Source organism: Protopterus annectens, chromosome 8.part0 (assembly GCF_019279795.1).
Source record: "Protopterus annectens isolate FY-2018-M chromosome 8.part0, PAN1.0, whole genome shotgun sequence".
Lineage (NCBI taxonomy): Eukaryota > Metazoa > Chordata > Ceratodontiformes > Protopteridae > Protopterus > Protopterus annectens.
The window spans coordinates 771,626,462-771,650,145 of NC_056741.1; the positions used below are offsets into that span (position 1 = coordinate 771,626,462).

General features: G+C 41.2%; 1 protein-coding gene across 3 annotated transcripts in view; it reads right to left on the reverse strand.

Annotated features, from left to right (window-relative positions):
• LOC122809037 (torsin-1A-interacting protein 2-like) overlaps positions 1-23,684 on the reverse strand; it is a 773,156-nt gene that overhangs the window by 619,316 nt on the left and 130,156 nt on the right. For all 3 annotated transcript variants that reach the window (XM_044080245.1, XM_044080242.1, XM_044080244.1), the window contains exon 3: positions 2,810-2,890. In XM_044080245.1, the coding sequence (XP_043936180.1) occupies positions 2,810-2,890 (81 nt within the window). The remainder of the gene's footprint in view (positions 1-2,809; positions 2,891-23,684) is intronic.

Below are 23,684 nucleotides of genomic sequence, written 5' to 3' on the forward strand. Positions count from 1 at the left end.
CCACATTACCTTCTGTCCGATTCGAACTCTGTTCCATATTTCGGTTAAGGAAGCCCTCTATTGACCGCTGGGAGGTAGCTGCATTCTCTTCCCTAAAGATTCTGGGAATATTAGCCCCTGGATCACTGGCCATGGAAGAACGAAAGAAGAACAATAAACCACTCGCAACACCAGCTTTCAGCTCGAACAAGCACCAAAATCTGAAGGTATTCAGAAAAAACAACTGACAGTATTCCAAAACAATTTATTCTCTGTAGATTCTCTAGCGCCTCGGCTCCACAAAGCCTTCAAGGAGTAACTAACAACACACTTCCATCTGGTATTTATACACATTTGAATTCACTCATTATACAATTAAAAAATCAATTAAACAATTAAGGATTCAACTTAAAAATTTAATTTAAAGGGACTCACAGGAAAACACATAGTCACTGGAATGCATAGAAAATTTGATTGTATAAATCAATTTTTGATGGGCACTAGTTGTCATCCGAAGCATGTATTAGAAGCTATACCATATAGTGAATTGTTAAGGATTTCCCGAATATGCAATAATGAAGAAGAATTTCTAGAGGAAGTTAACAATACAACGGAAATGTTTAAAAATAGAAAATATGACATGCAATTGATAAATATGAGTAAGAATAAAATATTCCAGAAAAGATACCATAATAGACCTCAATGATATAAAAAATGTGATATAATGATGAATGGTGATGATCAAAGGGACACAAAGAATATTTTTATGGTATCTACATATAATATTTGTAGTGATGATATAAAGAGATATATATTATATTTTTGGAGATTTCTACAGAACTTCAAAGAAATAAATGGGATGACAAGTAAAAAGTTAAAGTTTAGTTATAAGAGAGGGAGAAATATAAGATATATAGTAGTACATACAAAATTTGAATTACCTATACAAAATATATGCAGAACAATAAATAATATAGGTACTACATCTTGTGGGAAATGTAAAGTTTGTGTCTATGTAGACAGTGTTTTTCCTTATATAAATGGAATAAGTTTTAAACCTAATGGTTCTTTTAGTTGTGTTACCGAACAAGTCATTTATATTATAAAATGTGGATGCAAAAAATTTTATATAGGACAAACTAAAAGAATGTTTAAAGTTAGGATTATGGAACACTTGACAGACATTAAGAATAATGAGAGCCCTTTGGCTCAACATTTTATAAAATACCATAATTCTGACACTGGTAGTTTTAGGGTGTCTATTTTAGAGCATATTACTAGAAATGAAGCTAGTGAGGATAAAATAAAAAATGAACTTCTGAGGAAAGAATTAATTTTTATTTTAAAATATCAAACATTAATACCCAAAGGGCTGAACACTGACTGCTGCTGGAAGAGTGTGATATAAATGTATAATTGTTTTTTTAAATTGAATCTTTAATTGTTTAATTGATTTTTTAATTGTATAATGAGTGAATTCAAATGTGTATAAATACCAGATGGAAGTGTGTTGTACTCCTTGAAGGCTTTGTGGAGCCGAGGCGCTGGAGAATCTACAGAGAATAAATTGTTTTGGAATACTGGCAGTTGTTTTTTCTAATTAATGTTAGTTAATAGTCTGACTACTTTCTTATAAATGCAAATTTGCCTATGTCACAAGTGATAATTCAATAAAGGTGTCTGAAAAAAATTTAAGTTGTAGTTAGAATAAAAGCATTCAGCACAAAAAGAAAAGGTTACAATGCAGCACTTAACTGAACAAAATTTAGGTTCAGACATTTAGCAAACCACAGACAGCTTACTGTACTAATGGACTCATTAACAATGTTTGCATCTCGTGTCTAAATGCGAAGGCTTGTGACTTAACTGATCACATCATAATTTTATTTATTCCAAACTTGTTAACCAGGGTAAATCACTGATCCCACTCATCTACTACTGGATACTTCTCTTTCACTTTGTTATATGATTCTGCTGCTATAATAGCATTTGCCATTACCTTACAGCTATAGCCTCAGTGGTCAACTGAACCAATTTTGATGGCATACTTACGTTGTCCTTACAGATCAGGTTAACTTGTACACTATTTTGTCATTTGTCTTGCTACAGAAAAGGTATGTGTATATCAGACTAAAAATGATACCTTATTTTCACCAAACTGTACAGACAGACTGTGAATTGTCTGTCACACCTCTGATCTACTTACCATTACTTAAATACATTAAAAGTAATAAGCCAAAAATCTCATCTTGTTTCAGTTGTTGCCACTAAAGCAATTGGTGGGGGGAGGGAGTTCACGTTAGATGCTTTTATCTTCAGGGATGATTTTTGTCTTGTGGGTATTTTAATATTGCTGGCAAGATACTAGGCTTATATTTTTTTCCAACAGGCATGTCTTAACAGAAGGCCAAACCATTTTAAAGGCTATTTTGGTCTGTATTAGTCCAAGCCATACACAAGTACAAATGTTTTTTTTCTGTTATCTATAAAATACAAAGCATGCCAAGTCTGAATGAATGTAAGGGATGAAGAAACAAAGACAGACGGTTTAAACATCTTAATCAAGAAAGGAAACCATATGCAGAAGACTGCACAGCACTTATAAATTAAATGCAAAAATCACATAAGTGGGTTGAAATACCATCCCATGTTAGCCATATTCAACCCGTGTGTGTAATTAAGCAACACCTCTGTAGCAGGTGCAAACAAAGATCAATAATTTCAATAATTAAGTTGCATTTCCAAGTGTAGTTAAGTGCATTTAACAATCTAAATCTCTTCCCATGCATTATTTACCTTCCATACTTCACATCATTAAAAATATACTCACCTCTATGTTGTTTAACAAGTTTCTTTTTGGGTTCTGGACTAGTCTTCTCTCCCACTGACTCTGTCGGTCCTACTGGCTTTACTAAGGAAGAGTAATATAGTAAGCAATTAATAGCATGGGAAGAAATCAAATACAGATGCAATGGCTAGCTCCTTTGGCAAACATTAACAAACTTAACACTAAGGTAGTAAGAACAATATCAGATCTATCTTGGTTAAGCTCTACAGAGTTGCAGAATTATCCTCTCAGAAAAGACATTTGCTGGAAAACACCAAATACAAATTTCTTGCTGCTGCACATTTTTGGCTATTGCTAGAATTTTCTTAGCTGCTAGTAATACATTTAGATCCCTTTTACTGTTTTCCTCTAGATAGTTATAAACTTGTAAGCAACAGATAGAGAGAAAATAAATTTGGTAAAAGTAACACAAGATCACCTTATATATTCTTGGTCACACATACCACCACAATGTTAACCAAGAATGCTTCCGTTTTTGACCATAGTTTCTCCAATACCTGCTTGTTAAATAATGTTACCTGCTGTAGACATATTGACAGAAATATTCCAAGAGAAGACCGACCATGCTACTTGTGAAACATTTGTTTATACTGCCTTGCTGTTAATGGCACTAAGCACATTCCCCCACCCAGTTTCAGCTTCTCCTGTAGTATTTTGTGTAATTTTTGCTAAGATGTAATGCCAGAGTGTTATTAACAACTTGACTTTGGGTGCCACAATGATGTGCCAGTTCTGTGGGTACAGACCATTCTTAAAGTTTTATTTTAAAAATCAGTATGACACAAAGAGCACATTATTTTCTTGGTCATAACTCCAACAGAGTAATTACCTGGACAGCGCAACATCAACTGTGCCAACCAGATAATTACTCCACAACTTCTCAGAAGTGAAAAGTCATGGTATTCATAAGCATGATTTTTTCATCTTCATCCCTCTAACCTAGTAGCAGGATATGGACAAGCAAACCATGTCCTATTACCACGCATGCACACGTATTTAAAAATGGCTCTCCAATGAATCATTGCTATCAGTTTTCAAAGACAGTTTTTGTAGGAAATTTTTAAGTTGCAGTGAGTTTAACCACAATGTGTTGTACAGTGGTGCAACCATGGAGCTGGTATATAGAATTATTGGTGTGGGGGGCAGGGGGGGGGCTTGCCCTCCTGCAAAAAAAAAAAAAAAAGTAAAGAAATTTTTTTCAGCTCATTGTTTTTGAAATTAAGTTTTCGGTGAACAGTGTGAGGGAAAATAACCCCACCAAACATCTAATAGGTAAACCTTCAAAATTATCTTTTATGTGTGTATGTAGACCCAATACTGCTTGGCACAAACATCAGTCTGCTGGGTAGCAGAAAAAGTTAGCAAGTGATTATCTTTTCAAAAATACGGCATAAAATGTATCACAGAACTGCCAGACCCTAATAGTTTCTGGGGCTCTGGTGGCCCCCACATCCCAGACTGAAGTGGCTTTTGACACAGGCCTAGTACTGGCAGCTGCTCTGAACCCAACCTAGTCTAAATTACCCATGCTCAGAAGTGCACATAGAAGGTTAAGGTAGTGGTGTGGTCATTACTTTTAAGATAAATATTCGAAAGCTATGCACCTTATACTATCTGATGGTTCTGCCTTTAAAGGCACATCTTATATAGAAGTTAAAAGAATTATTAGTAATATTAATAGATCTGCATTTGACCTACGAATGATTAAATGGTGAGACCTTCCAATGTTTTGCAGTACCATGTACCATAATGCCCATATTATATGGACTCCCCAAAATCCACAAATTGTTGAGTCACCTATGACACCTATAATTGTGGAGTCACCTATGACACCTATAATACTGGGAACAGGTTGGTCCACTGAGCCCATTTCACTGTATCTGCAGAACGTTTTAGTTTGTTACTTAAAACATGTTAAGAGTTATATTAAAGATACGGGTGATTTTTTTTTAAAAAAACAGCTCTATAATTTTTTTACAATCCGAGAGAAGAGACCATTTCTATTGGTTGTACTTGACATAAGATCATTGCTCACAGTGATTCCTAAAGAATATGGAATAAACTCTATTCATGAATTAGAAACGGTTTGTGAATTGCTTGAACTTGCGTTAGATTTTTAATAACAAATCTTACCATCAGATATCAGGAGTGGCAATGGGCACTCCCATTGCCAATACTTATGCAAATAGTACAGTTTTGTACCTACCATATATGTAGATGTTAGAGTGTATACCCTGCTGCAGTCATCACACTTGGGTTATCCTGTCGTCAAGCGGTCCTGCAGTCGGCCTGAATTCCAAAGTCTTGGTCTGGCGTCGGTTGCTGTCATTTCTTCCCTGATGTCATTGCGCCAGGGGTATATAGGATGCTTCCGACGCCATTTTCTTCAGTTTTTCTTGCCCCAGATGTCAGGTGCCCCACCAAAATGGTGGTCAGTAAAAAGTACCAATCATAAACAAAACATCCCTCCAGCTATAAGCAAATACACCACAAAGGTAGTATCAGATTTAAAGGCATTGAAAAGTTTTAGTTGGTTAGGTCAGAGGGGATGGAGGGAGGATAACCTGGACTGCAGCAGGGTATACACTCGAACATCTACATTTATGGTAGGTACAAAACTGTACTATGTTCATCGTGTTACTCTGCTGCAATGATCACACTTGGGTAGAATCCCAAAGCAAAGCTAAGGATGGGAGGTGGAGTCAAACAGGGTTAGAGGAGGCTAGAAGGCCCTGCAGAACTGCAGTGGCGAAGCCAGCTCTAGTCTTAGAGTAAAGTGGTAAGTGATAGTGTTTGGTGAAGGTGTGTACTGAACTCCCAAGTTGCAGCTTCTAAAATATCCTTGGTTGGCATCCCCCTGAGGAAGGCTGTAGATGCTGCCCTGGTAGAGTGGGGCCTTATGCTAGCAGGAACTGGTTTTCCATGGTGGGTGTAGCAAAAATGAATGCAATGTCCTATCCATTTGGAAATGGTCTGTTTTGATATAGCCTTCCCTTGTGTAGCTGCAGCAAAGGATACAAAGAGCTGGTCAGATTTTCTGAAAACCTTAGTTTTATCCAAGTAGTAACGTAGCTGCCTGTGAATGTCCAAGGAGTGCAGGAGTCTTTCTCCTTTGTTCTGTGGATTTGGAAAGAAGGTGGGTAAATGGATGGTTTGATTTAGAGCCACACTGGATACCACCTTAGGCATAAAGGAGGGGTTAGTTCGTAGAGAAACTCTGTCTTGATGAAAAATGAGGAAAGGCTCTACTACCATTAGTGCCTGAAGCTCTGAGACTCTTCTGGCTGAAGTTATTGCTAGCAGCAGGGCAGTCTTCCATGACATAAACTTTAAGTCAGCTGAGAAAGCTGGTTCAAAAGGTGGTAGCGTAAGTTTTTCCAGAACAAAATTGAGGTCCCAGGTTGGTGTAGGTGCTCTCCTGGGGGGCCTAATGTTTTTTGGCCCCTCTGAGAAACTGCCTTATAAGCGGATGTGAAAATAAAGGAGGATCAGTGTTTTAGTGGGCTGAAATAGCTGAGGCGTGGATTTTAATAGATGAAAAAGAAAGTCCTTTGTGTAACATCTCAGTTAAGTACTGTAGAATCTGAGGTATGTGTGGCTGAAGGGTATTTTGGCCTTCAGTTTGGTTCCAGACGCAAAACCTTTTCCATTTGTCCGAGTAGGCCTTCCTGGTGCTGGGCCTCCTGGCTTCCAGAATAACATCCATAACAGCTTGAGGAAGAGGAGCTGGCTGGTTGCTTAGGTGATTTGCCATGCAGCCAAATTTAAGGTTTTGAGCTGGCTGTGGAGAATCGGACTGTCTTGCTGTGTGAGCAAATGAGTAATTTGTGGTAAAATCCAAGGTGGGCCCTGGGTCATATTCCTTAGTAGTGGGTACCAGTGCTGGCGTGGCCAGTCTGGGGCTATGAGTATCATTCTGGGTCTCTCCAGCCTGACTTTCAGCAGCACCTTTGTGAGAAGGGGCAATGGAGGGAAGGCATATATTGTCAGGTTTTTCCAACTGAATGAGAGTGCGTCCACTTTCCAAGCTTGATGGTGAAACGTCCTTGTACAAAATTTTGTTAGCTGATGGACCTGTTTGCCAGCCCCCAAAACTATGTCTGGGTGCCCCCATTTTTGAGTTATCATTGCAAATACTTGTGGATCCAATTTCCACTCGTGGGGATCCATGATGTTTCTGCTTAGGTAGTCTGCCAACGTGTTCTTTTTTCCTGGCATGAATTGAGCTTGTAGCTGAACTTGTTAAGCCAGTGCTGTGTTCCACAAGGCCATTGCTTGCCTGCATAGAAGGTAGGAGTGTGTACCCCCTTGTTTGTTCATGTACCACATTACTGTGGTGTTGTCCGTCCTTATTGTAAGCTGTCCTGGATGTAAGAGGTCCTTGAAGGCTGTCAGAGCATTCTGTACAGCTAGCATCTCTTTTTGATTGATGTGCAGATTCCTTTGATCTGCAGTCCATATGCCTTGAACGCACCATCCTGCCATGTGTGCCTCCCAGGCATAGTCCGATGCATCTGTTGTCACAGTTTGCCTGGCTTGGGGCAAGGTGAAAGGCTGACCCTTGTTGAGGTGACATGCCTGTGACCACCATAGAAACTCTTGTTGAAGGCAGGGAATGAGAGATATTGTGTCCAAGCTGTGGCTGTGTTGAGTCTTTTTAGGTACCAGTGTAATTTCCTCATATGCAGCTTTGCAAATGCAAGATGCCATGAAGCCCAAGGCCTGCAGAATTTTTCTTGCAGGGAGTTGGGTCTTTGTTGCCATTGTTTTGAAGTATCGAGTCAGTTGTAGTGGTTTGTCTGGCGTCAGATAAGCCATCGGGGCCGTTGTATTCAAGCTGGCACCCAGGAATGTCATTTTGTGAGGGTACTAGTTTTGATTTCTTTTCGTTTACTGTGTACCCTAGGCAACTTAGGTGTTTTACAAAAGCCAGATGTTATAAGAGGATGTCCTTGCTTTCTGCTTGAATGAGGCAGTCGTCCAAGTATGGGTATATTTGATTTCCTCTTTGTCTGCAGTATGCAATTACTGGTGCCAGGCATTTTGTGAAGACCCTGGGTGCAGTGGATAAGCCAAAGGGCAGTGCAGAGAATTGGCAATGAGTTGAACCTGCAATGACACGGAGGTATCTTCTGCAATTTTGTCTGATAGGGACATGCAGGTATGCCTCCTTGAGGTCCAACGTTACTAGCCATGCTTTCTTGCCCAACATGGGAAGAAGCTGCTGTAGTGTTAGCATCTTGAATTTGGGTACTTGTAAGAAGGTGTTTAGAATTGAAAGGTCCAGAATGGGTCTCCAAGCATTGTCCTTTCTGGGGACTAGAAAGAGCCTTGAGTAAAATCCTTGGCCTTGCTCCCGTGTAGGTACCAGTTGAATGGCTCTCATGTCCATGAGAGCTGTAATTTGTTTTTGTGCCTCTGCCCATTGATTTTGTGGCAGGTTTGGCATTCCTCTTATTGTTGGCAAGGTGTGGAAATGGAATCTGTATCCTTGTGAAATAATGTCTAGGACCCATTTGTCCTTTGTGGTGATGCGCCAGTTGTCTGTAAAAAGTGCTAATTTTCTGTACAAAGTGCTAATTTTCCTCCCAAGGGAGCTGCCAAGAGAGTTTTGCTTGGCAATATGAGATTTTAAGTCATTGTGTTTACCTTCTAGTAGTTTGGGGCCTGGCTCCTCCCTTCTGTGTTGCAGTGCCCCATTGTCGAGGTTTGTAATGGGTTTGTGCTTGTCCTCTGCCTCTTTGGCATCTGTATTTACCCCTCTGTGGTCTGTCATTAGCTGGAAAGGACCAATTTTTTGTTGGCCAATTTCTGCTGAAGCAAGGGGGCTGAACCTGTAAGAAATCTTTGACAGTCTGCATAGATTTTGCCTTCTCCTCCATTTTCTTTAAGACTTCTTCTGCTTTAACCCCAAATAGGACATCCTGCTCAAAGGGAGCATCTAGTAACTTTGCTTTAACATGATCAGGCAGAGTTTGTTCCTTTAACCAAGCATACCTACGTATAACAGACCCAGTAACAGCTGCTCTACAGGAAGCTTCCAAAGAATCAAATCCACATTGTAAAGTATGTTTGCCCACCTGTTCAGCTGCATGCAACAGATCCTGCATTTCCTTCAATTCAGACTGTTGAGGGTGTGTGCGCATCTTTTGTTTTATTTGAGACATTAGAAATTGCTGGTATTTAAGCATGTGAAATTGACAATTTAGAGCTCTCGTAGCTAGAGTGGCTGAGGTGTAAACCTTCTTTCCCCACCTGTCCAGTGCTCTGGAGTCCCTTTCAGATGGTACCGGATTTTTTGCCATAGAAGCCTTAGCCCCTTTGGGACCCTGGGAGATGGTCTCTGGGTCAGCAACAGGGCTTTTGTAAAGGAATTTGTGGAAGTCAGGCACTCTATAATATCTATCTGGTTTGGCTGGAGCAGGAGGCAGTGAATCTGGATTTAAACTAGATTCTAAGTAAACATCATCCACAATGTCTAAAACTGGGGGGATAGCAAGTGGTCTGTGCTGGGGGAGTAAAAGAAACTCTGAGCCTTTTCTTTGAATTGGAGTAGTCCTGACCTTCCCAGTGGAAATGTTCCCTCATGGTATGTAAGGTTTCCCCAAAGGAATAGTCTTCAGGGGGAGAAGCTGAGGGAATGGAATCCTCAGCATCAGAATCTTCATAAGGGGGAAAGGAGGAATCTTGTTCCTCAGAGAAGCCTGAGGAAATGGATAGTTGATCAGAGGAGGCATAATCTTCCTCTAGTCTAGGCCTTTTGTCGGGTGGGGCTTGAGAACTCCTGCTTAAAGAAATCAAGTCTTCAGCCATTTTAAGCATCTGTTTCTTAGGCATGGGGCCTTGAACTGGAGACTGAAGTGCAGTCTTTTTTGGTTTAAGAGGAGTCTTAAGCTTAGGATACAGTTTTATGGTGAGCGTCGATCTGAAGACACCTTCAGAAACCAAAGGTGTTTCTGCAGCACCGGCTTCTCGTTCTGCAATGTCGTCGGTAGGGCCTAAAGGAAATGGCTGCGTCAGCCTAGAACTCTCCGCCAGAGAATCCGAAGCGGTCTGGGGTTCCAATTCTGCGGTAGCCAGGGGCTGCGTAGGCGCCTCACTGAAAACCGGTGAACCGGCGACCGGCCCAACCGAGGCCTCGGAGTCTGGCTTGGATCTAGGCTGCCTGTCCTTATCTTTGCGTTGTGTGCACGCCGGTAGTCGGCTGCTCCGATGGCATAGTGTAATTAAATTTTCTACCGTAGTGTCGTGCGAAATCAAAGCGTAATTTTATAGTTCGCTTATTGAACCTAGCACAGAAGCAACAACCAGTGACGTTGTGGTCTGGGCCTAGGCAAGGTATTCAATAAGAATGAAAATCCTTATGAGGTATTTGCTTCCCACAAGAAATACAACTGTTAACTTTTTCTGACATCGGTCTGAGGCAAGAAAAGTTTCCCCAATGGGGTACTTGGCTTTATTGAAGACTTCGGATCTGAAATTCGACTTCGAAAATCTCAGGAGTCGGCCGACCGGCACTTGCGAACTGCTTCTGCTTCGAGCACCGCACGGCGAGAAAGACTGAAGAAAATGGCATCGGATGCATCCTATATACCCCTGGCGCAATGACGTCAGGGAAGAAGCGACAGCAACTGACGCCGGACCAAGACTTTGGAATTCAGGCCAACTGTGGGAACGCCTGACGACAGGATAACCCAAGTGTGATGACTGCAGCAGGGTAACACGAACATCTTGTATTAGACAAATGGGAAACAGAATTTGTATATAATGCTCTGAGCTGCTATAGCTCAAAAGTAACTTTTTTCAAAAGATTTGTGGATGATATGTTTTTTTTTATCTGGGAAGGTGAAAATGATGAGCTAACAGATTATATTGAATATATAAATAGTACAAATTTTCTGTATTTTTCTATGACTACCTCACCACACAACATCCAATTTTTGGATATAGATTTAGTTAAACATGGAGATAAGATGTAGACATCAGGACACAGGAAAATGGTGCATAAAAATAAATATCTTCATCATACTAGCATGCATGCTCCCCATATATTTAAAGGGATTGTCAAGGGACAATATACACTTATTTGTAAGCTGAACACTAAAAAAAATGTACTCACAGATGGATGCCATCACAGATGAATTCAAGGAGAGAGGTTACTATGAAAAACTATTACATATTATAAGGGAAGAGATTATGACTGTAAGAGACTTAAAAATTCCACCCCACTTTAGTGATAGAAATATTATTAATGATAATATTAGACAAAGAACAAATGAAAATGTACTTTACCACATATGACAGATGTGCTGACGGTATGAAAAATACAATCTCTAGAAACTGGAGCATTCTGAGAAGTGCTCTGAAGTTAGTAGATATAATTCCAGATAAACCTAGTTTTTCTTATCATAATTGTATGAATCTGAAACAATTGCTATGCTTTAAAGACATTAAATGCAGCAACAATAGTCAACTTACCAGAAAAAAAGGTACTTTTCCTTGTTTTAATTGTAGTTGTTGTTTATCTATTAATATAGTGACTGCAATTTTACACATCCTGTTACTGGGAAAACTGTTCTGCTACATGTAAAATCTCCAACATAGCATACCTGGCAGCGTGCCAAGCTTGTCCTAGTTTTTATGTAGGTAAATCTACTAGACATCTCAGGGACAAAATAATAAGAGCACAAATTGGATATCAGAAGGAATAACAAATTCATTGGCAAAACATATCAATGAGAATAACTTTAGACACAACTTTACATTTAGAGTTTTGATCGTTGTCTAAAAGAATATGAAAGGAGGTGATACGAATAATAAACTTCAACTAAAATATATGAGTGGATTTTGTTATTACAGGCACACATTTAGTCAGGATTTAATAAAATGGTCATATTAAAACATGTACTGAAGGACAAGGCTTGAATATTGCTTGAAACCACCACGAAGAAAAAGTTTTAGTCTTTTATTAGTAAAAACAAAAACGAGCGCTTTCACGCAATAAGATGCGCTTCATCAGGTTACAAATTTCACAAAGATTTTAGTTGCCTTTATAGTGAAAGCATATTGTCAATTATTCAATCAATTAGCAAGTAAATCAGTGCATTGTTGAACTAATCAAAATAACGCTGATATATTTGCGTTCAATAAAAAGGCTTAAATATGCTGTTTTGAAATACTTTCAATACAAGTGACTCATCATAATCTAAAATCTCATAAGTACATAGTAGTCAATATCATATATTATACCTATAATTAATACCAATGAACCTCTACAAATGGTTCTTAAGGAAGTCATGCCCATATTTGGAAAGTAAACAATTCAGGATGCTTATTATTGCTCGCCGCATTTTAAATTCAACAGAACAAAACAAAATAAATGCTTTTCGTTTATTACATCAGTCATAGAATTTAAAATACCAAGTGTCATTGCGACATTTTAAAACATGATGTGTTTATAATCTCAAAACAATCTATTACCAAAAATATGTACCAAATAATAACTAATTATATTACAACTAAAAAATAAAAGCCTAAGCTAAAAGGCTAAAGGGCTGGCAAGAAATTAAAACTAAATAGCTATAATAATTAGTGAGTGCATGCAAGCACAAAGACTATGTTTCATTAACTCTATCAAGCCCTATAGCTGAAAAAAGAACATTGACTTTCTAAGCAGCCCAAAAGTTCATTTAGATATAGACGATGTTCCAGAAAAAATATTATTACAATATAAGTATAATAAAATACATCAAATAACACAAACTCTATATATAAAAAACCCCAGGATGATATCTAAGGCAAAGCTAATAATGACAAAATTAGTCTATCAATATTGTGAAATTATGTATGACTGTGTATATATATGAACTAATGATATGTAGTATGTCTGTGAAAAACACAGACAAAATATTATATTTTAAGAAAATCCTTATTTCATGACATATTATAAAAAATTTTTCAACCTCAAAGCATAAGAACATCCTATCCAAATTTTTCTATATATCAATCACAAAATCGTGGAGATCCATTCGATAATGTGATGTTTCTATGTGTCACATATTAAAGACTAAAAAGATGGTTCCACTAAGAATCATATCTGAAAAATCAGAATAAATCAACTGCGTTTCAACCAATAAAAGCCAAAGCTAAATAACTAAAAGACTGGAATAGCTGGTATATATACAAGAACATTTAAAAAATGCACGAAAATATATATCTCTGTTCTACTAACATCTGTGTCTGACAGAGGCAAAACCTCAAGACAACAAAAAGATATATTTAACTCCTAGGACAATGAGATGTATAAGAGTATTATTATGTAGGTTATATAATAAATGTTAGTGTGAACATGTGTCATTATTAAGTGACAAATAAGAATATTCATGAGATATATTAAAACCAACAAAACGGAAAAGTAGGAAACGAAAAGATTCGCCATGATATAAAAATCCTACTAATAAACTGAATCTAACAAAGCATGCAGCTTGCTCACAGAAAAAATGTCACATCATAATGTGGTGGGTCATGTAAGACCTAACAGGGCAGGCCGGATATTAACCATAGTATTTAAGCCAGGTGGTAAATGAGCTTTCAATCTCAAGATCCATCTTAGTTCAAATGTTTCCAAGGTATTCATATGGTCACCTTCTCTTCTGTTAGGATCTATTATTTGCAGGACCTGAAACACAAAGCTGTGTTGGGGGTGAGTGCTGCAATGTATAGCTAATGCATTGGTGGAACTATTTCTTCTTATATCATAAATATGGTTATATATCCGGTCTCTAAACCTTCGTGATGTCATACCCACGTAGTAGCTATTGCAATGGTTACAAGAAGCTAGATAAACAACATTTCTAGTGTTACAAGTTGCATAAAATGTAGGTTTTAAACTAAATTCAACATCTGGGACATTAAGGTCTCCTTTCCTGTTAATATATCCACAAAGTGAGCATTTTCCACAAGGAAAGGTACCTGTTTTTATTTGAGCCCTGATGTCAATAGGTACGATATCTAATTTCTCTTTGCATAACAACCTTTTTAGACTCATACAATTATTGTATCTAAATGTCGGTTTACCCCCAAGTAGTCCTGACAGCGTTGAATCTGATAACAGAATCTTCCAATTCCCTTTCACAATACTAGTTAAATGTTGCACGTCATTGGTGTATTTGATATCATATCCTATATTTTGAATAATTTTCTTTTTATTCTGTGATTTAAATGACACTGTCTGAGGTATTGGATTTCCAAGTAAAGATTCTGTCACATCACTTATCAACTTTATAGGATATCCCCTATCCATAAAATATTTCTTCTGAGAGTTAATTAATTGTAGTGCATCTGATTCATCACTACAAATCCTCAGTATCCTATTCATCTGATTCTTTACAATATTTTGAAAAATATGACGTGGATGTAAACTGTCATAGTGGAGAACTCCATTCCTCCAACAGGATTTTCTATAAAGTGTAGTAGCTAGCTCATTATTAGTTCTTTTCTTAATAGTAATATCTAAGAAATTAATACTTAATTTAGAATATTCATAAGTAAATTTAAAGAAGGGGGTGGTAGTATTCATAAAGTTAATAAAATCATTCAAAGTGACAACATCCCCAGTCCACAATAATAGGATGTCATCTACGAATCGTCTGTATAAAACCACATTTTCAAACCTAGAATCATTAAAAATATGTTCTTGTTCCCATTTGTAGACAACAAGGTTGGCATATGCATTAGCACAGGGGGTGCCCATGGCTACCCCCCATGTTTGTGCATATACCGTATTATCATACAAAAAAATGTTATTATTTAAGACCAAGTCCAACATGCAACATATATTCATAGTCTCGGTGTTGTCCATTTTTAATTCTGTCATATGTGCTCTTATTGCATCTATACCATAATCATTGGGGATACTGGTGAAAAGACTCTCTATATCTAGTGTGACTAGTAGGGTATCTGCTTTTATCTTATTTTTTACCACATCTGATTTAAGGTCATCTAATAATTTATAGGAGTCATAAAGTATGGTAGGTACTTTCTTCACGAGCACTCCTAGTTTTGTTTGTATGTATAAAGATGCATTTTGTGTTACCCAATGGTCACCTGATACAATGGGACGCAGTGGGGGTGGATATTTGTCCTTGTGTAACTTGGGCAAACCTTTGATTATGGGTATCAAAGGAAAATCTATCATAAGAAAATCATAAAGAGATTTATCTATGGATCTCGTCATCAATAGATCATAAAAGGTGTCATATACATATTGCACTTTTGATTTTATATCCGATTTCTCTATTTTCTTATAAGCACTATCATTGCTAAACATGTTTAACATTAACTGTTGATAAAACGTTGCATCCATAGCAACAATCCCCCCTCCCTTGTCTGCCGGTTTAAACACTAAACTAGTATCATTACAAAGGCCTTGTAGCTCACTTTTCTCTGTTGCACTTAAATTAACAAAGATGCTCTTTTTATCATGGCAATCATAGTAATGGTAAAAGTCCCGCTCACATGTTTTCATGAAGCATTCAATAGGTTGTGTTAGTGGAGGCATAAAGGTACTTTTCTTCCTACAAATAGAGGCATCTGAATCAGTAAAATGATTAGGTAGTGCATCCTTAAATAAAACCTTAAGAGAAAGTTTTCTACAAAACATGCGTAGACCTATCAATGTGTCAGATACAACACTGTGTTTGGAATGGATAAACGACAAGCCCTTATTCAATACACACAGTTCATTCGGTGTGAATGTCCTTGTTGCTAAATTAAAAAACAGGCTATTCAGATTTTCATTCTTCTTCTTTGTTCCGGCGTTTCTCCCGATAGTTTCCTTTTTCCTCTTCCCCGGCTGTTGGAGCGGGTGCGTGCTGCCCCTTTGTAAGGGAGGGGAAAATTTAAAGGTATAGGCGCCATAAATCTATTGTTCAAACTGATGGCTTTAGACTTAGCGCCCAAAATACTTTGATTACCTAGTCCCTGCTGATTGCAGGGCAAGGATGCAACAGGTGTATCGGACACATTAGATTCTTCATTAATCGCATTTTCTGGCAACAATCTAGTGTTGGTCATATCATTTAATACAGTCATAGTGTCATTGTTAGAGGGGCATGGGGCTGCTGATGCTTGTGCTGAATGTGACTTCTCATTCGGACTAATTCTCGGCCACACAAAGATACGGCAGAGATGAAAGTCTTCACAGTCACGCTTTAGTTTTCTAATTTTTATCTGCTCCAACTTATTACTATATAGAGCTAATTGTCTATTCATGGCTTGTATCTTAGAATTACAAAACTCAGTCTGATAGTTAGTAGTAAGTAATTTATATTGCTCTTCTACCTTTGCAAGGAGCTCCGCTTCAACCGGTGTAAAATAATCCAACAGCAACTGGATATATCTGTTTCCAAAGTCAATGTTCAACTGTTGCCATTGACGAAGTAATTCCGGATGGCTATCCCCGTAAGTCAGCATGCAAAGGACCCGCATGCCGCGGGGGATAACCTTGAAATGCAGGCACGCTTGTAAATGTCTTCTCTGCCATACGAGCCTATGCAGGCGATAAAGATCATTTTCCAGGTTTCTCAAGTTTCCAAAAAACTCATACAGATTCTCGCTAGTACTAGATGGACTAGTATGAGTATCACCATTGATATCCATTCGCAATAGCGGGTTTTCTTTCTGATAAAACAGACAGTTCCAGTTTTCATTAACCATAGTACTTACTGGGTTATAATCTAGTTCAATATTCTGCGTATCCATCGTGTGAAGACCGGTCAAGTGCAAAAACAGGAATACCAATAGCAGAAAGCAAAAACCGATCATCCAAAGGTTCCTTGCATCAAAGGTAGAAGAACAAGGCTTGAATATTGCTTGAAACCACCACGAAGAAAAAGTTTTAGTCTTTTATTAGTAAAAACAAAAACGAGCGCTTTCACGCAATAAGATGCGCTTCATCAGGTTACAAATTTCACAAAGATTTTAGTTGCCTTTATAGTGAAAACATATTCCCCGGGATTCATGAACCTTGCGCCAGGCGCCAGCATAGCGTCGGCGTTATAACGCCAAATATGGCTGCTTAGCGATTCAGGTATGAATGAATTCCACGTGCACTACCGGCGTGCGCCGGACCGTCCCCGCCCCCGGCGTAGGTATGCAAAACATGGTGTGCGGTACTGCACCATGCAAATGAGGGCAAATAGCGATCCACGAAGTGGCGCAGGCGTAGCGTAAGGGCACGGCAATGTAAACCAAAAAAAACGGTTTACATTTACCCAAACATACCGGAGGAGTAACGGAAGGCTGTCAAAGTCAGGTATCATATAGGTGCAATATGCCAATGTGGAAAGGCACCGAGAATGTCCAAAGAAAATATGCACAAAATGTAAAAAATGACATAAATGGCACGTATGTAGAAAGAACAGCAGACCCCCGGGATATGTGCACAGAAGTTGTAAAGCAATGAAATAATATGACAATGTCCTAAAAGAGCAGTAGAACACAAATCAGCTGCACAGCCACCACACACCATAGTATGTATGTAAAGCTGCAACCCCAGCGCAATGGTTGTCAAGGAGTGGTGGCGGTGTCCGGCGCCGTAACCATGTATTAGTAGTCAATTCCATGCAAATGAGGCAGATAATAGTGAATCGTAAAGCGAAGCGGCGTAAGGATGGAGCAAGGCGGTAGCGGTACTACACCGAGGAGTGGCCTACGAGATACATGTCAACCACAGAGGGTGTGCCACTGTAGGAGGAAGGATATTGGAGGTCAGCAAATCTGGGCTGTACAATGCACATCACAGCATCAGGACTGGCGTGTTAGGAAATAGATGCGCTGAGAGTACAGAATGCGCGTACAAATGCATGTGCACGAGGATGACTACGTTCCCTAAACCAGTCATGTGGACGGCCTCACCGGCAACAACCAGGGATATAGGAAGGTAATGCGGAGAATACGAGGAAATGCGGAAGCAGTGTAAATGGATCCGTAGAGCAATTAACACCAATCAATGCAGGAAGGGCAAGCGCCGGCAGCTGATAACTCTGCATGCAGACTCCTGCATAACGGGAAAGGGGAGGCATATGAGTGCAAAGATAGTAGGGGATGTAGTAGAAATGCAAAGAGCAAAGAGCAAAGAACCGAAATAGCACAGCCAAGTACAGAGGTAGCATAACTGCGGCTGCAGATAAAATGCATCATATGCCATGTGCCTGCAGGATGCAGTAATGTAAGATGCCAGGCGAAGGCAATGCAGGCAACTGTAATGTAACACTACAGGCAGTACCGTTGCAGCTGCAAGCGTAAAACCACGGAAATAATCCGTGGATACGGCAGCACTGTCACACCCAATGACATCACCGGGTATATAGCACAACAGTATTAAATGTGAATGCACACAACACACAGCGATTTCCCAAACGCCGCACCGTAGGGTGTAAACAGACGGGAACTTTTAATATGTATATGCTGGGTGCCGCCGCGGCCGTGATGCATAGGTATGTGGCAGAGACAGACGGAGTTGCGGAGGGTGGTGCCGACAACGACCGTAGGCCTCACAGGAGAAGGAGAGTGTTCAGACCAAGGGTGACCTACCAGGGGCTGCGAGACCTGGAGATAGTAGAGCGCTACAGGGTGGACAGGGACACGTTACAGCAAATAGTGGAGCTGTGCCGGCCGCGCCTGAGAACAAGAGACAACAGAGGGGAGCCCATCCCAGTGGACACAAAGGTATGTGTGAGCTTGCGAATACTGGCTACGGGTACCTTTCAAAGGCCAACCGGGGACATAATGGGCATCTCACAGGCATCAGCATCCAGGGTACTACACCAGTTCCTGGATGCCATGTTACCACATGCCCATGAGCACATAAATTACCCCACATCTCAGGAGGAGTTGGCTAGCAATATGCCGCTTCCACCGTGTGGCACAATACGCGGAGGTCCTGGGTGCGACAGACTGTACGCACATAGAAATTAAGTCACCACCCGGGGAGCAGGGTAGACGCTACATAAACCGCAAGGGATACCCCTCCATCAATTGCCAGGTCGTGTGCAATGCGCAGGGCATTATTATGGATGTGTGTGCTGGCAGCCCTGGAAGCTACCACGACTCCCATATCTGGCATGCCTCACAGCTGTATCAGGTATTCGCCAGGGGGGACATCACACAAGGTCACCTTGTAGGGGATGCTGGCTACGCACTGGAGCCGTGGTTGATGACACCCATCAGGAATGCACACACACATGCAAGAACGCCATAATGAGGCACACGCACAAACTAGAATAATCATAGAGCGTGTGTTCAGGATGTTGAAATCACGGTTCCGGTGCTTGGATACATCCGGTGGAGCCTTGCAGTACTCTCCAGGCACAAGTGCCCACATATTCATAGTATGTTGTATGCTACACAATATGATTCTGCGGAAACAGCTGCTGCAGGGACATAATGCCGGAGGGCCACCAAGCCCGCCACAACTGCCAGGGCAAGCACAGGCACAGGGCGTTCAGCGCCATGGACACACTGAGCCAGCCCCAGTAGGTAGACAGAGGCGTACCCAATATGCCTACGCCCTGGCAAAGAGGGAACGCATAGCACATACGTTGACAGTGTAGGCCCCATGGACTGACACCTCCTGACCTACACACACAGTAAAATGGACGCCACACAAACGTGTCCGCCCGTAATGTGTACCGTATGTGCGGACGTATGTGCGACTCCAACAAAGGCACCGCCCAAACACCGCACACCCAATAGCCAGCAGAGCATGGAACGCCAACACCTCAACGCGCCGGTTCTACAGCACGGCGTAGCGTGATGCTGCCACTATCGCCAAGTCGACCACATATGTACTCATGTGCATACACAGATACGGAAATACATCTCAGTACACCTGTAGAAATATATGCACGCATACACAGATATAAAGTACAACAGGGTAATATGGAACCCAGGGATGCAAGTTCACAGATAAGTAAGACGCGAAATCACCACATAGTAAACATAGTGACCGACAACCCGATCATCCTGGAGGGTGGGCAGGGCAGGTAACGCCAGCCATGGAAATGTTAACCTGCATCAATACATATCCGCGTGTCGGGATGGTCACCAGTCCACGGTACAGTAACGGGATATGTGTAGGGTTACCACCTGTCCCACGTTGTGAGGGACAGTCCCCCTTTGGGCAGTTGTGTCCTGCAAAAACATTGACAAAATGGCAAATGTCGTGAGATTGTTGGACAAAACTATTTCCCATAATTTCTATATTAGTCGCATAAAACAAGTGATTTTGTAGAAGAAACATCTAAATATGATAATAAACAGAATAAGCAACTGTAATGCTACAGGTTTGTATCCTGTCAAAAAAGTGAATTGCTGTCCTTTGTACTGGCCGTGGGTATGTGTTTGCATGCAAAATCTGACGTTTCCACAGACAATGTCCCACTTTGTGTATTTGAAAAGGTGGCAACCCTAGATATGTGCGTGTCATATCCATAGGATATGAGTGCGGAGATTCACGCCGCCACAGGCGATGCGGCCAACGTAGGTATTGTGTTCAACCGTCGGTGCGAAAGCGGAAAGCATACCAGTGAAGTGTACGACATTATGAGGAACGTACCTCATTTGGGGTGTAAAACAGTTCATGTTCCTCGCAGTTCCTCCAAGTTCCACATTGAAAATGTCTGTCAAACATCCATTGTTAGGAATGTATATAAATGACATCCTGGTAAATAGAATGTACTCATAGTAAGTCAGTAAAGGTTCTTCACTGTAAGTAAATCAGCATATTACAATCAACCTATGACCTACTTAGCTGAAGTTGTCACTATGCCATTACTATGTGTTCCACATTATGCCCATGTGTTTCACATTACTACTGTGTGTGTTCCTCACTCTGGAAATAGAAGGTTGACAGCCATGGCGGCAATATGTGTGTGTGTGAGGTGAGGTTGTCGTGTGTTCCGCTGTGTGTGTGTGTAATGTGTGTGCCACTGTAAACTGTGTATGTAGATGACATGTCACAGGCGGAGTGTAATAACAGGCGTAGGCATACAGTACAGGAACCATAGGCGTATGTACAGCAGTACCCACAAAGTAGTACTGACATCTCCTCAGTGGCTATGCACGTGGCGACGTAAAACGATGCAAAGCGGAAATGTCCCAAAGTGTACCACAGGGCCATAGCCAACAGGAGATGCAAAGGACGCATGTACAAACCATGACCGTAGGTATGGCGGCCATAAGGTAGACTCCACACGGTCCGTCGCCAACGTTACACAGCATCAGGCATGTACGGCGAAAATACGAATGTGCTATCCCGGCACCGATCGTGAACACCTACGGTCCCGTAAATACCGTGTGTAAGCAAGCGGCACACGAATAGGAGGCTACCGGTAGCATACAGGCCGCCCAAGTATAGGACCACATTCACCGTAACTATCAGCGACAAAATGCCAATGGATAGTAGGCACGGACGAACATCCGCAGATATATAACCGATGTGAAGGAGGAATACGTGCAGGAAGCACACATGCAGGCGATACCGACAGCAGACGACATCAACCAAACAAACATTCCGGAACAACAGACAGGTAACCCGAGCTCCCCAAGCAGGGATGGAGCACACACACAAGCATATCTGGTATGTATAAATGCAAGACTCACACCCGCACTGTCACTCACATCCGCAGATATACCCCCCATTGCACATATCAAAGGGATAACAGCTAAAACCGTAGCAAACACATACAGGCAGTGAATGACAGTGGCATACCCACAACAAGCTCCTGGGAAACACTAGCAGTGGCTGATGCATCCCTGCATCCGCTATGTACAGGAAAATAACAGCTATGTAACACATCTGAATGCACAACGCCATCGACAGACGCCGCCAGGACACGGGGACCCACATGTCGAACACAATACCATACTCAACACACACAATCCACGGCTAACACCACAGCGAAATGTGCCCGACACCACACATAGCGGATGCAGTCACACAAACATGATACAATACATACCATCCTCACGAAGGTATTGCAAATAACCAACGGCCACACGAGGAAAGAACCATGGGCTAGTGCCGACGCTTAACGATCGAAAGGAAGGGGGATCACCGCCGATATGCGCATAAGTACACACCGAGGAACAGCCATTGGCCTGATTAACACACATGCCTCAGGTGACGGAGAATATAAGGAAGACTCCCTGGATATTCAAACCGTATGTTCATACCGAACTAACACGAATAGAGAAGGAGAAACAAGGGAATAGAGACGAACCCAGAACAAAAGGCTGGAAAGGTATGTCGAACCCACGACATGTACTGGTGTGTAACGCACGATACGTATGGCGAATCTGTACAGTATGTGAACGGTGTGTGTAGGTAAAGATACCTGTCCATCAGGCGAGAGGCGAAGGTTGGATATGTAATGCTAAAACGCGCAGCATACCAACGACTGTGGACAACGTGTGCACAGCAGTGGGACAACATGTACACACCCGGGATAACCCCAGGTTCAGCTTGCCACCTTTTCAAATGGCCAAAGTGGAAAATCTTGGGACACACATCAGATGTTACAGGTGGACACATACCCATGGTCAGTACAAAGGTTAGAACTCTACTGTTTTGCATAAAGAAAACTGTAGTCTTGTAGCAGTTAAGTTGCTTATTGTGTGTCTTGTAACATTTAGGAATGTACATACATAAATAAGTATGTGATGCAACTCTTACATAAGAATGGCATATAGTGATGTCCTACAATCTCAGGACAATTGCCATTTGTAATATATTTTGTCAGGACACAACTGCCCAAGGAGGGACTGTCCCTTGCAAAGTGGCACAGGTGGTAACCGTACCCCAGGTCTGCCATAGGGGTTGCAAACACAGAACAATGCCACCACCCACGCTGATGCTGGCAGTGGATATCCAACAATGAAGTGCCACAGCAGGGGATAGGACATGTATGTATAGTGTCACAGCACACATGTGCATGGGCATATACCATCGATGTCATACGGAATGTGCGCACGACGTGCACGTATCCCACGCAGTAGGGGCGACTGTCAATTATGTGTAATGCAAAGCTGGCATGATGGATATGTTCACAAATCATAGGCAGTATCACAGGCATAGCATGCATGATGGAGCGATGGCCTATGTACATACACAAGATATGTATGGCCTGCACATATGGGACAATGTAGTAGCAGAATAGGTACCCGAAATGGAGGGGACAGCAAGTGACCATGTCCAAACGTTCCATAGCAGGTGCAATGTGTGCCACAATGATGTCCAGCAGAGCCGTGTGTAAACACATGTGCAATGTACACAGTACTGACCCCCCCCATGGCAGTGTCCACTGAACGGCAGAACTGGATGTCAACTGACATGTCTATACAGTACGTCCGCCGTGGTGGTACCATGGGTCTGTGTCACCCTACCAGCAAGGAAGCTATCACATGACTAGTGACACAGTGTGCCCCTGTGGGATGTGCACAGGACCTATGTCCCACAGCATGTTGTGTGTCCAGTCTGTGGATGTCACACAGACGCCCGGGCTGAGCAATGTGGCATGTGTGCACACATGCATGACCGACTCCCACCCTGGCCACTGCAAACGCCATGTAGGAGTACTACATGCATCAGTACTGCGGAGAACATGGCCCATGGCAGAGTAGATTACACCCCTGTGTTAGTGGCATGCAGGTGAGCACAGATGTGTTACATGACTGTCATTTGCATATGTAAACTGTCTGAGCTGGGTAGAGAGCACAGCATGACTATACTGAGACATGTAAACATGCTTGTATCCCGCAGGTAGAAATGTGGTCCTACATGGTACCCACGCCATGG